Genomic DNA, 13,974 nt, shown 5'->3' with positions numbered 1-13,974 from the left:
CGTCGTTCAATAATAAACAAAATTATACATAAACATATACTGTATAATACTGTGGTGGGCTACTTTTGGAAAAAGGGCATCAGGGCAGGATTGTGTACCTGCTAGATGAATAAAATGTCATCAGTTAATACATTTGTAATGAACAAACATGTTATTCATACTGTATTGCATACATTCATGTGTTTTGCCAAAATTACATGGGCATTTATTTGATTGAGTGACGTTGCGCTAAAGTCATATACACTTGAACAAAATAATACATAAAAAATACAAAAACGACACGTTCTATTTCCATATGTGGTCTCTCAAATAATTTGAATTTACTTTTATTCAGGCAAGTATTCAGGTCGCACGGCTTCCATTCAGGCGTTTGGTTGGCCGGCATCGGGTCCTTCCTCCTTTTCCTCGTCCCTGAGAGGCTGATGTCAAGATGGTGAGTCTTGTGGCATAAAATCTAGAATTAAATCCTTTGTTTATCGTCACCATCCTCTCATCGTTGTTAAAATCACGAAGTCCAAATACATTTATAAGCCATCCCTGTAGGAATATTAGAATATTGAAATGGTAAAGTAGTTTTTAGTCTTTTATGAACTGATGAATTTCGGTGGCCTAGCCGAGCGCTCGGCTGTTGGACCTGTTCAGTTGTACAAACCATTCAGTAAAGGTTTTGTAGCACATGGCTTCTTATTTTCCACTACTACGTGTTGGCGGCTACATTGTGGTTTTGTCCAGTCTTGTATTATTTGGCCAGCATAGGCAATGTGGCTAGCTACATGCTAAAGTATGTGCTAGCAAGGTGTCTTCGACTGCTGTGGCTAGTGAGCCTCTGGCACAGTATGTCACTTGTAAAGTGGTATTAGGATTCTGAAAACTACCTAGCTAGTTCCGACAAGATAACTAACGCTAAGTTACCACAAATGCATAGTTTCTGTCGTGTACCTTGTAGTCAATCTGTCCAGAAGTGCTCCGGTGTTTGAAGTGGTTCGTTGACATGATTTGAGTAGATGGAAGCTACGTTAGCTAGTTAACTTGCCTTGGTTGGCTACAGTAGATAGCCAGGATGTTAGTTATTGATTCAGTAACCTGCCGGTATGACTTGGTTTAGGACTGTCTCCTCAAAAGTATATATTGGACCTGTCACTCGTGTATCTAACTAGCTACTAAATGTTACTTGTGTAGGTAGTTAAATCCAAGTAATGTAGTTCGCTAGCTACCTCTTGTTGCATGGCATGATACGTTTGATGACATGACGGTGGTAGGCCTGATCAATGATGAGACAGCCTATAGGGATAGTCAGATACTGCCAGGAGAACAACCTGCCCCCTCAATATCAGCTTGACACGAGCTGATCGTAGACTACAGGAAATGGAGGGCCATGCACACCCCCATTCATATCGACTGGGCTGTAGTGTAGCGGGTCGAGAGCTTTAAGTTCCCTCTGTCCACATCATTAAGGATCTATCGTGGTCCACATACCAAGACAGTTGTAAAGAGGGCACGACAGAGCCTTTTCCCGCTCAGGAGGCTGAAAGGAATTGGCATGGGCCCTCAGATCCTCAAAGTTATACAGCTGCGCTATTGAGAGCATCTTGACTGGCTGCATCAGCGCTTGGTATAGCAACTGCTTGGCATCCTACTACAAGGCGCTACAGAGAGTAGTGTACAGCCCAGTACATCACTGGCGCCAAACTCATCCAGGACCTCTATACCAGGCTGTGTCAGAGCAAGGCCCTAAAAATTGTCACTCCAGCCACTCAAGTAATAGACTGTTCTCTGTTATCGCATGGCAAAAGGTGCCGATGCACCAAGTCTGAAACTAACAGGACCCTGAACAGCTTCTAACCTTAAGCCATAAGACTGCTAAATAGTTAGTTCGGGTAACTATTTGGTAAACTATTTAACTATCTGCATTGATCCTTTTTGCAGTAACTTTTTTGACTCATCACATGCTCTGTTTATCCTGTTGCCTAGGCACTTAATTCCTAGTTATATGTATATATCTACCTCAACTGCCTCGTACCCTTACACATCAACTCGGTGCTGTTATCGTGTGTATATAGCCACGTTATTGTTACTAATTGTTTTACCTTTTTATTGCGTTTCAATTTTTTCCCTCTTCTTTCTCTGCATTGTTGTGAAGGGCCCGTAATTAAGCATTTCACTGTTAGAGTAACAGTTGATTTGTGATCTGATGTGTAATTGTAATGCAACAAGTAACTTTTCTTTATGGCCTGCTAACTAACTTGCTACCTTAAAAAGCCAACGTCTTGTTTAAATACTTGTGTTGATGTATACTACTTGTCTTGCTACGTGTGTGTATAGTATCTAGATGTGTGTATGGTCCCTAAACTCTGTTCCCCATCTACTTTCAGAACGACACAGTGACAGTCAGAACCCGGAAGTTCATGACAAACCGGCTGCTTCAGAGGAAGCAAATGGTAAGCCTAAATGTTTTTCCTACCACTGTATACCAACAAAAAATCTCTTCATACTGAGTGTTCAGCTGACCTCTATCAGTAGATCAAAAGACCGTCATGATCTGCCCTGATGGGCTGTTAATTAAATGATCTGTTAAAAGTTAGGACGCATCAAGATCACCAGTGTGCTAGTTTTCTAGTGCTGCGTGGTCTTAAACTTTTGTCCATTGTCTCCGCTTCCAGGTTGTCGATGTCCTCCATCCGGGCAAAGCCACAGTCCCCAAGACTGAGATCCGGGAGAAGCTGGCCAAAATGTACAAGACCACCCCTGACGTTGTGTTCGTCTTCGGCTTCAGGACCCAGTTTGGTGGCGGCAAGACGACGGGCTTCGCCATGGTCTACGACTCTCTCGACTACGCTAAGAAAAACGAGCCCAAGCACAGACTGGCCAGGGTAAGTAGATGCTGGGAAAATGGAAACAAGTGGGGCTTTGCTTGTGGAAAGCACCAATTGAATGGATATAGCTGTTTTTAGGCAATATTCTCTATTTGTATGACACCACGTCTGTACATAGTTTCTATGAGTCCCATCATTATCAATTACTGTCTGCCAGTGATACCCACATTGATGCTGAATAATGGAAAGATAACACAATGAAAGCAGTGCTGTTTGGTTTTCTCTGTTCTCACAGCACGGTCTCTATGAGAAGAAGAAGTCCTCCAGAAAACAGCGCAAGGAACGCAAGAACAGAATGAAGAAAGTACGAGGCACCAAGAAAGCCAGTGTGGGCGCTGCTGGCAAAAAGGTAATGTGGCCATTCTCCCTATGGTACATTCCTCTTGTTCGAGGGTGGGTGTATTTCAATAGTTACATTTTTACAGTAGCTCCTTTTATTCTCCTTCATCTGCACTGTAAATCAGCAGAGCTGGTGAATGCATAATACTGGATGGCTGCATTCACCCAAGCGAAATTCACATCAGTGCAGATAGAGGGAAGAGGGAACTTCTTGAGACTATTGAAACGCACCCCAAGTTTCACTTATTTCGTATTTCCTTCTTCCCAAGTCTGTTAGTGCTGTCTTTATTTATACGTTCTTACTGTTTTAATATACATTTTCATCTTCTCTTATCTACTGTTCTTCGGGACTGTAGAAGGTAAATGTTGTTTTCATCAGTAGACTAACTGCTGTGTGCAGATACTACTACTTAGGATTGATGTTCCTAGCTAACTCCTGTTAGACTTCATCCCAATCTTCCCATTATATAACCAAAAAAGCTATGGTGCCTTTTTACATGTGGATTTATCCAACATCCACATTGGGTTTCAGTTCAGGTACCTACCAGTTGATACTTAGCTGCTCATTCTAACTCATGACACTAATGTTGGCGAGTGTGAACTGAGCACTAATAGTGGTTTAGATCCCAGGTTGAACCGTATAGTGTGGTCTTAAGACTCAACAGTATGTTGCCTAGTGGATCTCTGAAAGACTAGGAACTAGAGCAATTTCTCAATTCATTCCTTGAGGGCCCCAATGCAGTACACATTTTTGTTTTAGCCCAGCACTAACACGCATAATTCAACTAATCAAGTCTCAGTGCTGGGCTAAAACACAGATGTGCACCCCCAGGGATCCTGCAGGAATGTATTGAGGGACGTATCTAGAAGCTGCATTTGTGTGCATTTATTGACATGTCCGCATCTGGTGCTCAGCATTCAGTTTTGACTTTGTATTCTTTTCCTGGGTGGAATTGGGCCCCAACTGAATGAAATTCATCTATGGCTCAAATCTTATGCCGTTCAGAGATCTACTATAGGAGTGTGAATTATTTTAAGTAAAAGTTTAATGGAACTTTTTTCATCCTTTTGCCTTTTATTTTGCCTCCCATGGATTTATTTTTACAGAAATGAGGTGTCGGTTACAGGTATAAAGAAAACAGGGCATGGTGTGCTATATTGTGTTGAATTGCACATTGAATCTTCTCTTGGTACCTCACCTGTAGAGATCTCACCTGTAGTCTTCCAACAACCTTATCTACAAGCACGCATCCTTACTACTTCAACCCATCTTCCATCCCCCTTTTTCCCCAAACTCCTAAACTTACCCTGGCTGGTGGTACTTATTCTCAAACAAATATTATATTATCAACTAACGTCATATCAACAACAACAAAACAATTTAATTGCTTCTAAACGATTATCCATTCTTATTCTCCTATTAAACTATTTTATTATGACTATGTATTGATCAAACGCTCAGTACAGTTATGCTAACATGCATTATGAGCGGTGACCTTTGGTGGTTGTTTATTAAAGCATGTCTAGGATAATAATTTATAGCCCAATGTCTCGATGTGGGACAACAACCACATGCCTACTCATGACATTTCTCTGAAATGTTAAAGTTCCTAGTTTCATTTAATACAATATACAGTTGAAGTCAGAAGTTTATATACACTTAGGTTGGGGTCATTAAAACTCGTTTTTCAACCACTCCACAAATTTATTGTTAACAAACTATAGTTTTGGCAAGTCGGTTAGGACATCTACTCTGTGTATGACACAAGTCATTTTTCCGACAATTGTTTACAGACAGATTTTTTCACTTATAATTCACTGTATCACAATTCCAGTGGGTCAGAAGTTTACATACACTAAGTTGACTGTGCCTTTAAACAGCTTGGAAAATTCCAGAAAATTATGTCATGGCTTTAGAAGCCTATCAGAAGCTTCTAATTGACATAATTTGAGTCAATTGGAGGTGTACCTGTGGATGTATTTCAAGGCCTACCTTCAAACTCAGTGCCTCTGCTTGACATCATGTGAAAATCTAAAGAAATCAGCCAAGACCTCAGGGGGAAAAATTGTGGCCCTCCACAAGTCTGATTCATCCTTGGGAGCAATTTCCAAACGCCTGAAGGTACCACGTTCATCTGTACAGACAATAGTACGCAAGTATAAACACAATGGGACCACGCAGCTGACGAAGGAGATGCAATCTCTCTTGTGAAGATGCTGGAGGAAACGAAAAATAGCTTAAGGACAACAAAGTCATGGTATTGGAGTGGCCATCACAAAGCCCTGACATGACATCAATCATATAGAAAATGTGTGGGCAAAACTGAAAAGGCGTGTGCGAGCAAGGAGGCCTACAAACCTGACTCAGTTACACCAGCTCTCAGGAGGAATGGGCCAAAACTAATTCGGCGAAGCCTGTTGGTTGGCTACACAAAACATTTGACCCAAGTTAAACCATTTTAAAGGCAATGCTACCAAATACTAATTGAGTGTATGTAAACTTCTGACCCACTGGGAATGTGATGAAAGAAATACAAGTGAAAATAAATAATTCTCTCTACTATTTATTTTGCCATTTCACATTCTTAAATTAGTGGTGATCCTAACTGACCCAAGATGGGATTTTTACTCAGATTAAATGTTAGGAATTGTGAAAAACTGAGTTTAAATGTATATGTAAACTTCTGACTTCTACTGTACTTTGATATATACTTCAATATTATTTTATACTCCACTGCCCAATAAATTCTTCACTGAGCTGAAAAATGTCAGTTACACTGTAATATTGCAGTTTTCATTTGGATGCATTTACTATTTATAAAAATAAATAAAAATAATAATAAAAAATACATGTAGGTTGAGCTCCATCTCTAGCAAATGCATCTGTTCCCAATTTCAAAACTATTACCCTTAGGACCCTCAGCCCAATTACCCCTCTTCCTCTAGTTGAGTTGCGCCCCCCTCCCTTGAGTAGAGTTGTAAGTGGAGATGGTGAATTTCTGTTTTGCAGGTGAACTAACTTCTCTTCCTCTGTTTCCCTACAGTGAGCCTGGAGAATCAGGGATGTTCCTCGTGCTCAAGATGTTCTTGTATATTGTCATCGAATAAAAAAACTTAGGGTGAAAAAAGTCAAACTGTCCTGTTTTTGTAATTTCCTCTACATGTCCTGGATTGAAAAGCATATGCACTATTACATTTGCAGTGTGCTTGAATATGTTTATGTTCAAAGTCGTTTTGGGGATATTGGTAGTCTGGCGCATACCAAAGTCTTAAATTCCCCTGACTTCAGTCTGGAAAGGCTGTTTTGATGCAGTGGCATGATACGTCAATTAGGAAGGTGGCTGTGCTTTTACGTCTTCTCGCGCAAACAGCCACGCGCCGCCCCTTGCATTACACAACTGTTCGTTTTTCAAATCCACCAAGAAAAACATTTGAGAACCAATCAATACATCCCCTTAATTTGACCGAATCTTGCATTAAAGGCCTGGCCAGACGTCTGTATTGTTGACTATGGCTATATTATCCTTTAAATGTTGAATGGTGTTCCCATTAAAACAGTGTGAATACCAACGTTACCGAATACATTAAATGGTGAATTACTGAGGTGTGTTGTGTATAGCCTGTGATGATAGTCTCATACGCCGGTCCTGTGTTTTTCTCTTTGTAGACATTAAGTGCGTATGACCTGAATATTTCTAAAGCATTTTCTCACAACGATAAGACTTAAATGAAGTGGTGTGAGTTCAGAGCCGAACCAATGGTGCTACGATGCAGACTACTGCAACTCACGCGGAATCGTCTCCGGCTATGCACTCTTTTCGTTGGCATTATACCTGGGACCTTACTGCTGCTGTCTAAGGTTACTAGCTCCCCTTTGGTTCTCTGTACACAAACTCACCTGGTCCTTCTATCACAACCTCAGCCTCATAACTACGCTGATGGCACTCAACTCTTGCAGGTAGGATTTCTGTGTGGCTGGCCTGGCAGACATCTCCGCTCTGATGTTGGCCCACCACCTCAAGCTAAACAATATTGCACTGCTATTCGTTCCTGGGGGAAGCTTGCCAGCTCCTAGACCTCCATCACTGTTGACAAACTCCATTGTTATGCCCTTCCAGACTGCGAAAAACCTCTGTGTGACCTTGGGCGACACCCTATTGTGGTGTTCAAAGCCAAACTGATGCTGCTACGATGCAGAGACTGCGTCAAAACAGAGATTCAACCTGTACATTTTATATTTAATCCGCTCTGCACTTTTTTAAATCAATTTGACAAGTGACGTGAAACAACATGATCTTATATCAGGCTAGTTTAACGATGCTAGCTTTGGTATAACTGGGTAGTTATGAAAACAGGAGCGCCCAGACCTTCGCTACCTAACTGGCAAACACGATATACATCAACCAGTACATAAAGTAACAGTTAGTGACTCGCAGATAATCAGGTTATTTCAACAGGATACCATTTTCTAACCAGCACCCAACCACTTACATTTTCGTAATTTCAACAAAAATGTGAAGAATATGATTTGCAGATAATTAAACATGAGAGGGCACCCTGGACGTCTTCTGGCACCACACACATTGAGTGGAGCTAGACAGCATTATGAGACTCTGAATGACCCAACATACTTCTCGTTGGAGGCATTGAATTTACTTTCATCATTAGCATAGCAGTAAACACTAATCAAATATGCACATAATCAGTGCAGTTAGTGACACATATCCCCTCAGGACCTCCGAGGTTTGCATTGCATTACATTTGGGAAACAGCCAATGTTTATTGTCTAAGCAGATGCCCCTACTACCGATGGCAGCGCATAATAATTATCGTTATAACATCCACCTTACAAAGACTAGTGTGGGCCCAGTTACAAAGGCACTTGTAAAGCGGATTTTAATGTATTTGAAAGAGTCAAAAGATGCAGTGCAAATTGATTTGATCATAGACCTAGTAGAACTCCTGTGTTTAGTGGTTTGTAATAGAGGTGTGCAATCCCTTCCTGTGGGATGCTAACAGGATACCCGTTTTTGTGCTTACCCAGCCCTCGATGAGTTGAATTATAGTGCTTGGCTAGCACATGAATGTGCAAACCCTAGCCAGGCTAGGAATGGGTTGAGAAACACTAACGTAGAGCGGTTGGCGTTGATAACACGCACAGGGTGTAGTAACAGAAGTTGCCACACGAGAGCTCTCTTTCCCTATCTGTCAAGTGTTGATACTTTGTAAAAGACACACACAAACACACCCTCCCAGCTGCAGGCCTGATTCAATATGCATGGCAATCCTCAGGAATAGCAGAGAAAGGACAGAATGGGGGCAGGGTTGTGGTACGAAGAAATACCTACATCCACAGTGTCACTGCAGCAATTTTCTGAAGCCTCAGTCAATAATATATTGAGCAACAGCACAGTCACCCACAGTTTGACACACTTGGGAGAGGTACCACTCTATAGTCTAAAGTTGCCTCCTGTCCTTAATCTCCTTCTCTTGTCTCCTTTTCTTTCCACTAGGCTTCCACTATATTGCTTTCCCCATTCCTTTGTTTATGGATAAATGCAGAGGGAGAGGAGACGAGGAAAGGAAGCCAGATGGAGTAGAGAGGAAGCCATAAGGAGAAGAGATGAGGGGAAGAAGCCATGCTAGCCGTGCTAGACTTGAGATGCACCCTGGGTCTGTGGCGGCTGCACAACAGACAGACATAGGAGGAGAAGCGAGGTGAGACGTGTAAACTGCTGATTGGTAACGCTCTGTCTGACTGCAGTCATTTGACTTGACGCCCTGTCTGTCCCTCTTAGTTTTCATTCAGTGTATTGTGTAAATTGGAAAATATGCCATTTGTCTGGTCTGAGCGACGTGTTACTGTGGATTATCATCCTTGTCAGTGACTTGGAGCTCTGGCCAAAAGTAATGCACTATATTGGGAAAAAGGTACAATTTGGGACGTAGCCAGTCTTTGGAACAGAACACATCTCCTTTGTTTTAGTGTGACCTTTTTGGTGTAAGTTGTATTGAAATACCCTGGGAGAGAGAGAAGGAGAATCTAAATAAAATGATTATAGTACCGGGGGGGGATCAATGTCTCTCTCGCTCGCTCTCAATTCAATTCAATGTCAATTTAAGGGCTTTATTGGCATGGGAAACATATGTTTACATTGCCAAAGCAAGTGAAATGGGGTGGCAGGTAGCCTAGTGGTTAGAGTGTTGGGGCCCAACTGTCATATTATGTGCAACTAGTTAAAGTACAAAAGGGAAAATAAATAAACATAAATATGGGTTATTGTGTTTGTTCTTCACTTTCCTTGTAGCAACAGGTCACAAATCTTGCTGCTGTGATGGCAACAGCATATGGGAGTTTATTAAAATTGGGTTTGTTTTCAAATTCTTTGTGGATCTGTGTAATCTGAGGGAAATATGTGTCTCTAATATGGCAGGAGGTTAGGAAGTACATACTCAAAGCTTTCCTTAAATTTGGGTCAGTCACAGTGGTCAGGTATTCTGCCACTGTGTACTCTCTGTTTAGGGCCAAATAGCATTCTAGTTTGCTCTGTTTTTTTGTTAATTCTTTCCAATGTGTCAAGTAATTATCTTTTTGTTTTCTCATGATTTGGTTGGGACTAATTGTGTTGCTGTCCTGGGGCTCTGTGGTGTCTGTTTGTGTTGTGAACAGAGCCCCAGGACCAGCTTGTAGGTGATGGCTTTGTTATGGAAGGTTTGGGAATTGCTTCCTTTTAGGTGGTTGTAGGATTTAACGGCTCTTTTCTGGATTTTGGTATTAGCGGGTACCTAATTCTGCTCTGCATGCATTATTTGGTGTTCCGTTTGATGGCATAGGCCCTTCCTGCCTTGTCTCTCAGATCTTTCACAGCTTTGTGGAAGTTACATGTGGCGCTGATGTTTAGGCCGAGGTGTGTCTCTCTCTCTCTCTCTCTCTCTCTCTCTCCTCTCTCTCTCTCTCTCTCTCTCTCTCTCTCTCTCTCTCTCTCTCTCTCTCTCTCTCTCGCTCTCTCGCGCTCTCTCGCGCTCTCTCGCGCTCTCTCGCGCTCTCTCTCGCTCTCGCTCTCGCTCATTGTTCTTTAGTGAAATATGAAATGTATTTTCCCACCTAAAGAGAGTTACTACAATTGACTTAATTAAAAGTTTTACGTTGTGCCTCAACTAAATGTTGATCTAATGGAATCTATTCAAGTTATCTAAAGGTTGTAAGCGGATAGTATATTTCCAACAGCATGATCAACTTGCATCGTCCTACACCTATCCTTGCATGCTAGGCTTTAAAATAATACCATTGCACCTAGGGACTGCACTCAACCACAAGGTTGTATTTTTGGTCTCGAACCCAGGGATTTGACACACTTTCTCGCCTTAACAAACTCCGAATGTAGGCCATCCAGACAACTCTCCAAGTAAAGTGTCCTCCCCTACTGTCTGGTCCTCTGAGATGTGTGGAGAAAAGAAATGTGTGTGTGTGTGTCTGTGTGTGGAGAGAAGAAACAGTGTCTTGGAGGCACAGTCATTGACACATTTTTTGAGCACTGAATTTCCTTCCCAGAATTCCCAGTAGGTCACCATGGCTTCCCCTATGTGGGCTAATCTTCAATAAATGCTGTCCAACCAGATTAAACAAAGTCTGTGATTCAGGGCCTGTATTCATACAGCGTATCAGAGAAAGAGTTCAGATCTAGGACCAGTTTTGCCTTTAGATCATAATTGATATGATTATATGCACATGGGGGACCTGATCCTAGATCATCCCTCAAGATGCTTTATGAATATGAAACCTGGATCTCAATTCAAACTCATAGAAAGCACAAGAGACCATGTAACCGTGTAAAATATCTTTACATCCTCTTTACACAATAAACTACTTCATCAGACTAATTTAATTAACAACAGGCTCCTATATAGCCACAATGTTACATCAAACTCTGTAATACCTCTGTATGTACATGCTTTTCCACAAGGCAGTACAACACAGACTTTAGTCTTACTGGGTGACCTACAAACAGGTTGGCAGCTTCATTTATCTCAGCTGTGTACTGCTAAAGTGTTGGGTTATGCCCACTGTTTAAATCACAGCGTCGGGTTGACACTGAGTGGGTGGGTGAAGACTGTGAGCTGCTGTACGATGGAGAGAGAGAAAGCAAAGAAAGACAAAGAGAGAGAGAGAAGAGGGAGAGAAAGGGGTGAAGAGAGACAGAAGAGACTGAGTGGAAGAACAAATAGAGAGAGGGAGAGAGAGAAGGAGAGTACATGACCACATGTAGACCCATTAGTTATGCACGGTGTCTCTGCTGTGTTCTGCCTGTGTGGCAGTGGGAAGTTCGACATAAGTGGAGCTTTCAGCTCAAACATTTAATTTTATTCGTCACATGCTTCGTAAACAACAGGTGTAGACGAACAGTGAAATGCAGCCACACACAAGCCTAGGATCACCATGTGCAATGCCAAGTGTCGACTGGAGTGGTGTAAAGCTCGCCGCCAAGGGCTCTGGAGCAGTGGAAACTCGTTCTCTGGAGTGATGAATCACTCTTCACCATCTGGCAGTCCGACGGACAAATCTGGTTTTGGCGGATGCCAGGAGAACGCTACCTGCCCGAATGAATAGTGGCAACTGTAAAGTTTGGTGGAGTAAGAATAATGGTCTGGGGCTGTTTTTCATTGTTCGGGCTAGACCCCTTAGTTCCAGTGACAGGGAAATCTTAACGCTACAGCATACAATGACATTCTAGACAATTCTGTGCTTCCAACTTTGTGGCAACAGTTTGGGGAAGGCCCTTTCCTGTTTCAGCATGCACAAAGCGAGGTCCATACAGAAATGGTTTGTCGAGATCAGTGTGGAAGAACTTGAATGGCCTGTACAGATCCCTGACCTCAACCACATCGAACACCTTTGGGATGAATTGGAATGCCGACTGCAAGGCAGGCCTAATCGGCCAACATCAGTGCTCGACCTCACTAATGTTCTTGTGGCTGAATGGAAGCAAGTCCCCGCAGCAATGTTCCAACATCTAGTGGAAATCCTTCCCTGAAGACTGGAGGATGTTATGGTAGCAAAGGGGGGACCAACTCCATATTAATACCCATGATTTTGGAATGAGATGTTCGATGAGCAGGTGTCCACATACTTTTCAGACTGTTAAATATCAATCACTAGCCGGCTACCGTCTGGTTACTCAACCCTGCACCTTAGAGGCTGCTGCCCTATATAGATAGACATGGAATCACTAGCAGCTTTAATAATGGAACACTAGTCACTTTAATAATGTTTACAAACTGCTTTACTCATCTTATAGGGTGTATTCTATTCTACTGTATTCTAGTCAATGCCACTCCGACACTGCTCAATCTAATATTTATATATTTCTTAATTACATTCTTTTACTTTTATATTTGTGTATTGTTGTGATTTGTTAGATACTACTACACTGTTGGAGCTAGGAACACAAGCATTTCGCTACACCCGCAATAAGATCTGCTAAATATGTGTATGTGACCAATGAAATTAGATTTGATGTATTGTATGTACATATAACGAGGAATAAAGTTACAGATAATAAACAGTATCTTTAGAATGGCGCTCAGTTGCACAGCAGCCGTTTTACGGGCTCCTGACTAAATGTGCTATTTTGTGTGTTTTAGCACAAGGGAGGGTGTGTGTGTATCTTTGTTAACAACAGCTGGTACGCAATCGCTAATATTAAGGAAATCTTGAGGTTCTGCTCGCCTGAGTTAGAATACCTCATGATAAGCTGTGGATCATACTATTTACAAAGAGCGTTTTCATCTATATTTTTTGTAGCCGTCTATTTACCACCACAAACCGATACTTGTACTAAGACCGCATTCAACGAGCTGTATAGGGCCACAAGCAAACAACAAATGCTCATCTAGAGGCGGCACTCATAGTGGCCAGTGATTTTAATGCAGGAAAACTGAAATCCGTCTTACCTCATTTCTACCGGCATGTCACGTGTGCAACTAAAGGCAAAAACCCCTCTAGATCACCTTTACTCCACACACAGAAACGCATACACAGCTCTCCCTCGCCCACCATTTGGCAAATCTGACCATAACTCTATCCTCCTGATTCTTGCTTACAAGCAAAAGCTCAAACAGAAAGTTCCAGTGAAGGGGCCCCTCAGGGGTGCGTGCTTAGTCCCCTCCTGTACTCCCTGTTCACCCACGACTGCGTGGCCGCGCAGGGACTGGTAACAGATGGCGTTGGGAAATGAGGCTCATCTATGCAGCCATCCAGTCAGGCAGCAGCCCTTTCTCTGTCACTCTTTCCCAGGAGCATATCTCTCTCTCTGCCCCCCTCCCTTTCTCTCTCTCTCGTTCTCTCTCTCTGCCCCTCTCTCTCTCTTTCTCTCCTTGCTTCTCACATTCTCTACCTCCCTGCATGTCTCTTTTCGTCCCTGCACATTCTCTTCCTCACTACCTCACACTCTTCATCTCTACCTCCATCTCTCTCCCTCTGCCTCCCTGCACCCCTCTCTCTCTCCCCCTCCCTATCTCTCTCCTTGCATCCCTCTCTCTGGTGCTGCATATTAAACAGCCCTCTGTCTCACGCTGTCTGTCCCTCCCTCCCTCTCTCCCTCTATCTGACTGCTCTTTAACTTCTCCCCTGGTAAAAAGATAGAGAGAGAGGGATGTACGGAGGTAGAGAGGGATGCAGGAGAGAGAGAGGCGGTTGAGAGGGGGGCATACAGGGAGGTTGAGAGGGGGGCATACAGGGAGGTAGAGAGAAAGAGGGGTGCAG

General features: G+C 42.6%; 1 protein-coding gene across 1 annotated transcript; it reads left to right on the top strand.

The window, feature by feature from the left end:
- Positions 1–348: 348 nt before the first annotated feature.
- Positions 349–6,346, top strand: rps24 (ribosomal protein S24). Its single transcript, XM_055928360.1, has 5 exons — positions 349–433; positions 2,373–2,438; positions 2,661–2,870; positions 3,109–3,222; positions 6,257–6,346. Exons 1-5 carry the CDS (start codon positions 431–433, stop codon positions 6,257–6,259), a joined length of 396 nt encoding a protein of 131 aa, XP_055784335.1. The 5' UTR covers positions 349–430; the 3' UTR covers positions 6,260–6,346.
- Positions 6,347–13,974: the final 7,628 nt, after the last annotated feature.

The sequence above is a fragment of the Salvelinus fontinalis genome, chromosome 1, assembly GCF_029448725.1.
Source record: "Salvelinus fontinalis isolate EN_2023a chromosome 1, ASM2944872v1, whole genome shotgun sequence".
Taxonomy (NCBI): domain Eukaryota; kingdom Metazoa; phylum Chordata; class Actinopteri; order Salmoniformes; family Salmonidae; genus Salvelinus; species Salvelinus fontinalis.
This window is presented reverse-complemented; position numbering and strand designations above follow the sequence as displayed.